General features: G+C 29.9%; 1 protein-coding gene across 1 annotated transcript in view; it reads right to left on the bottom strand.

Moving 5' to 3' along the window:
• Nucleotides 1-6,000, bottom strand: part of LOC111624322 (protein CASC3-like) — a 56,491-nt gene that overhangs the window by 28,140 nt on the left and 22,351 nt on the right. The window contains exons 6-7 of the mRNA XM_023367143.1: nucleotides 3,731-3,898; nucleotides 2,863-3,551 (exon numbers count right to left, since the gene is read on the bottom strand). Of these exons, the coding sequence (XP_023222911.1) occupies nucleotides 2,863-3,551; nucleotides 3,731-3,898 (857 nt within the window). The remainder of the gene's footprint in view (nucleotides 1-2,862; nucleotides 3,552-3,730; nucleotides 3,899-6,000) is intronic.

The following is a 6,000-nucleotide window of genomic DNA, read 5'->3' as shown; positions in this document are numbered from 1 at the left end:
AATATTTATAAAAAAATCTATATGTAACCACACAAGAAGAGTTAGCAAGCCCATTTGGGATCACAGCCCTACATTTGGGCATGGGCGTAGCGAGGGGGGAGCCTGGGTGGGCACGGCCCCTCCCAGGGAACCTGGTGCCCCCCAGGAAATCACAGCCGAAAAAGTGTTGAGTCGATTTGTAAACACCTAAAGCTAAAATAAAAGTTTTGAATACTAAAAAAAAGGTGAACGGCTTGCTCGGTGCCCAATAATGAACAATAATTTGAAATAATTCAATTTTGTGTCAGGTTGGCCTCCACTAGGCCCCCCATAACAAAACTCTGGCTACACCCATGCATTTGGGAATCATTGTTCTGTACCTGTCATGATAAATCTGCAGTCTGCAGGCTGAATGTGGCCAATGAAGTAGCCCATATGTGGTCTCCAGAGCTTTGCCCAGTTAATTTTATTTTTCTGTATTCTGTCTTGTGTCATTATGCAAACCTAATTAAGCTGATATTTATGAGGAAGAACATTCAAATTAAACTTGACTAGGGAAAAGATGAGAATAAACTAAACTATATATTACTAGATTGCATGTCATTAGCATATTTATTTTTAGTAACTGGTATATTACAGTTACAGAGTATTTCGATACTCAGCAGACTTAAAGCCTGAAAGTTCATAGAAAAAAATGCATGTAGTCTATCAGAAGCCTACAAAATTCACTTGTAATCTGCATCCAGTAAAAGTTGCTCATCACTGTTCAATGCAATACTGTGTTAATATAATAAATGCAAAATAATCAAAACTAATTTTGTACAGAAATAATAATCTTATATCTTAAAAATTTATTTTATTTTATCACAAGATATAAGATTATCATTTCTGTACAATAGTGCATAGTGAAAAAAATGGCAAAAAAAACACCACTGGCTGTTTTCTAGTCCTGTGTTACCAACAAACAAATTGAAGTTTTTTTTATTTTAAATGTTAAAAATTATTTTTCCGAATACATGTTAGTCAGTGTTTTCAAGTCACTGTGTGAAATTATCTCTCCACATCTGCAGAGGACATTTTAAACAGTTCTTGTAAATTATTAATTTTATAAAAAATTAAATGCTATTCAAAGTAAATTTACATTAAAAAACTCTCTATCCAACTATTTTTTTCCACTGTAAAACAGATGGATAATACAAAATCTTAACTCGTCAGAGACTGCATTTCTTAACTAAATACACTCAAACAAACCTTTACATATGCAGCCGTAATTTAATCATTCCAAAAATAACGCTTGTTAAAATAACGCAAATTTTTAGTTCGAAGTTTGATTTTTCAGTTTTTCTTGATAAAGACCATTGAATATGGTCGAAAACGTTTGAATTTATCGATTAAATTACGGCTGCATATGTAAAGGTTTGTTTGAGTGTACAAAATCTTAAAGTGAATAGGGTTTTGTTTACATTTACTAAAGTAAAGACTACTTGGATAGCATTTAATTACCTCAAACAGTTGGCAGAAGTATAGAATGTAAATTACTTTAAAAAGTTGACAACTTTAGTGTTAATACTTTAACAAGAAATTTGAATTTTTTTTTGTGCCATATCTCAAAAACAAAACAATTTTGAAAAACATTTACAGAAGATTTTAAGTTTATTTTTCCCCCTAGAATCTATTCCCAAAATATTGGCACTAAATTCATTTATACCCTGTATATAATTAAGAGCAATTAAATATTTTAAATGTTATTTGTTGTAAAATATTAAAATTCTGAGTAAAAATTTTTGTATTTCAACATTCAAATACTTACAGATTAATTAATATGAATAATCACATTTAATTTAAACATCTGAATATTAGAAAAGCACTAAGAATGAAATAAATTTTGAATTTGAATGGTAATATTTTTAATACCTTCAACAGAAAAAGTTTAATTAACTATTAGCATTCATTTTAAAAAAGCACAAAGTTTTGATAAACATCTTCAAATGTTTATTTATATATTAGGGGCATAGTGAAAAAAATGGCAAATCCTACAAAACTATAAAAAATGAGTTAACAAATTTGAATTTGAGCATCATCGATCTGTCTTCTAAGAAACTTTCACAATTCAGTTGCATATCCATATTAATAAAATTTTGCATATTAAAGTGCTGGTGAATTGAAACACGAATCTTCCTTTTTCTTAAAACCTTTCCAACATGAAATATTTGTGTTTTTCTACCAAACCCCTTATATATTACACTTACCTATTATTAGTATTGTAACTTTCAAATCAATTATAATTTTATAAACATTAAAATTAGTGCAACTGTTAAATATATATTTAAGAATAATTTCATAAGAATTTGTTAATAAATTTGTTAATTACAATGAATTTCTGTCACTTATTCCCCCTTCTTTGGACTCTCTTCAATAGCAAGAACCATTGTACGATGGCTTTTTTAAAAAAGTCAAGTATATTGTAGGTTTAGCTAAGGCTCACAATGAGGTGGCCAGGTGGAAAGGGATAGGACTTAACATATCTAGGATAGAGCACCCCAAAAAATTCTGGGTCTTTTTTTTTAACCCATCCAGATTTGTTTCCTGGTCTCTCAAAGCAGTAGTCTGACACCTTAACCCTCAGCCATCTGTCACTATCCATTAACTCCTTAAATAAAATTAATTTACTAATTTAATTTTAACAGATACCAACATATCTAATAAAAAATAAATCATTAATAAATTTAATAGTCTAATTCTTATCAAATTATTCTGTGATCTGATGAATTTGTTAATTGGTAGATACAATTTCTATGTTATCAAACATTCCATTACCTAGTATATACTAGATTTTGTTAATATATGAATGTAATCTTATATTGTAAAAATAAAAATACTTACTTCCATGATCTGTTTTATCTTTCCTAATCCATTTCTGGTCCCGCCTTGCTGTCTGATTATCTTTATCCTTTAAAGAGAGCTTTTCCATTTCTGATGTGAGAATTGTGTCACTATTATTATTACTACCACCACGTCCTCTGTAGCTACCACCTCTTCTCCTACTTCTTCCTCTAGACTGATATTTGAATTGTCCTCGATAGTTTGTTGGTGGTCGCCATGATGACGACTGCTTATAATTTTCTTTATTATTTTGTCTACTTTCATTTATTTCTTCTTTAGTTTTTTGTAAAAATTTTGAATTTTCAAATGTTCTGCTTTGCACTTTACCTGCATTTTCTCCTTCACCCCAAGAATTTGAATGATTGTTTGAAACATGTTCAACGGAAGAGACAACTGTATTTGTAATACTAATTTCATTAGGTTGTTCATTTGTATTATTTAAGGCAGGAAAATCACTGTCATTTATAACAATGTCTGGTTCAGTGTTTTCACTATTATCTTCTTTCTTCTCATTAAGAGCTGCATTATCATCCGATGGATATGTGTCATTTTCTTCTCGTTCTGAATAATTATTCTTTATTCTACCTCTATTGAAGCCTCTGTTTGCAATGCGTCCACGAGTCATTCCTCTTAATTTTTGGTAAGCGGTTTGATCCTGCCAATTACGTGTGTACTTGGTAGGACCACGCCTAAAAAATTTTTGAAGAAATACTATAAATTTTACTTAATACTTGTAATTTTATATATTTTAATGAATACCAATAACATAACTGCATTATTTTAATTTTGTAATAGATTTCAAATAAAAAAATATATACATAAATTATTATAATAAATTTTTATAGTCATTTTATTAAAACATACTAACCCATATCTCCTCCTCCTCCGGGCACGTGGAGGACCATCTTCACTTCTAATATCATAACCATAAATTGATATTAACTCTTCTCTAGATTTTGGAGCCTGTTCATCTTCGTGATACATATCATGACCCCATCTACCTTCATCTAACCATAATTTTTTCTTCTTTTTATCTCTATTAATAAAATAATAGAGTAAATAATGACAATGTTTAAGAGCATTGTATATAAATTACAAAATAATCCATTTTCTTTTTCAAATTTCTGATTCTTTTTTATAATATATATAAAAGCTATAAATCCACAAACTTGATTTTTAATTAATGCCAAATGATCTGTCACATTATCAAACTATAATAAGGCTGATTTTATATACTAGCAGATGAGTCCAGCATTGCCTGGACAAAAAATAATAATAAAGATTAAGATTATTAGATTATTTTGTACTTCTAACCCTTCTATTATATTATATTATTTGATTTATATAACAACAATGATTATCTTACATAAGGATTTATCACCTCAAGTGACCAATATAACATATTTTAAAAATTCTTCAAATTGTGTACAGTAGAGGAACAAAGAATTTTTAAAATGTGTTAGATTGGGCATTCAATGTGATAAATCCTTATGTAAGATAACTTTCGTAGTTACGTAAATCAAATAGTTTAATATAACAAACATTAAAACAAAAACCATGTAGAGAGTTTGTTATTTCAGCCTACCATTGTCATATTTATTGCAATACTCTAATGGTACAAAAAGGCATAATTTCATTGACCAAGTAAACAACAATTGAAAATATCTTAATTCTTTTTACATATCATATTTTTTCCTAATGTCAACTGTAAGAAACAGTACCATTCACAGCTGAATATCAAATGGTAATATGTCAATAAATCAAATAATTAATTTTGCAAAAAAAAAAAAAAAATATAATAATAAACAAACCAAATATTTAAACTCAGCATCCTCGAAACCACTTAAATCATATTTTGTGCAGGCCAGTATTATGTAATATTTCTATTCAACTGCCATCATACAATTAGTCCGACAGAAAGAAAGGACTGACTGTTGTGAAAGGAGGTTGAAGTAAGTTTGACCAAAAGTAGTCATTGACCTCCTCATGAAAGAGAGGATGATCAATGGCTACTAATTAATACCAGCCTACTATTAATATTTGAAAAGTGATCCGTGTTGAATGGGGTACAGGCCCCGCATGTGATTGAAGCTGCTATCCTTACCAAAAGACTTCATATAAAACTTGTTTAAATAAAAAGAAAACAATCTTGTAAAAATGTGAGGATAAATGCTTTTATGTGATGATAGTGTTTAACTTTTGGCAACAGATTGTATGAACTATGTGGGAAGTATGTCATCGTAAATATTGCATTTATAGAAAAATTATTAACCTGCAATTTGAAAAATTGTAGACCTATAAATTCTGCCTGTCATCCCTGTCTGTCTTCCATCCTTCCTTAATCTCAAGAAAGGTGAAAGTTGAGACCAGATGTGAAAAGCTTGTGGGCATGAGGCCCAGATTAACCATATACAAACTTCTGGTTTGCACTGAAAGTCATGTTACTTGAATTCAAAATTTTCCCCTGAACACAGTTAAATAGATAACTAGCACAACTATGTTGTTAACAAGAAAAGTATGATGTATAGGCACAAGACCACCACGAAAATCTGAGAACATTGTGATGATGTCACAATAAATAATCACTTGTTAGAATTAGTTTGAGAATGTGAAACCTAAGCGATCTACCTAGGGAGTGCATCCAGGAAGACTTTTATGAGAAGCTGAACCCTATTTAGGTATTATTAATGTGAAGAAAACCTGGAAAATTCCACATGGCCAGCCCAGTGGCCATACCCGAACACTATCATGACTAACTACTCATGACAGTGTTGTGGTTTTATCCACTCGATTACTGGAGGGCACTTTTCAGAATTAAGAAAGTACTATTCAAAATGAAAAACCCTGATGTGGAAAATTAAATACTTTTATACTTACTGCAGGGACTTTCTGCAGGGAACATTTTTGATTCCATGCAGGCAAATGCTATATTCTACCTGTCACAGTACTGAGATAGTGCATCTATTTTGAGCTCTATCATTGTTACAGTAATTAAGTGAATGTAATATATATTTTTTAAAATTATATCCTTTTTATAAAAATTATAGTTAATTATTTTATTAAATGTTTTGCCAATAAATGGTGCTACGTGTAAATCAGCAAATCAAATGTAGATAGAAATTTATTTATTTACAGAAA

This window comes from Centruroides sculpturatus, unplaced genomic scaffold (genome assembly GCF_000671375.1).
Source record: "Centruroides sculpturatus isolate CEXI.00-Female unplaced genomic scaffold, Cexi_2.0 scaffold367, whole genome shotgun sequence".
Classification (NCBI taxonomy): domain Eukaryota; kingdom Metazoa; phylum Arthropoda; class Arachnida; order Scorpiones; family Buthidae; genus Centruroides; species Centruroides sculpturatus.
This window is presented reverse-complemented; position numbering and strand designations above follow the sequence as displayed.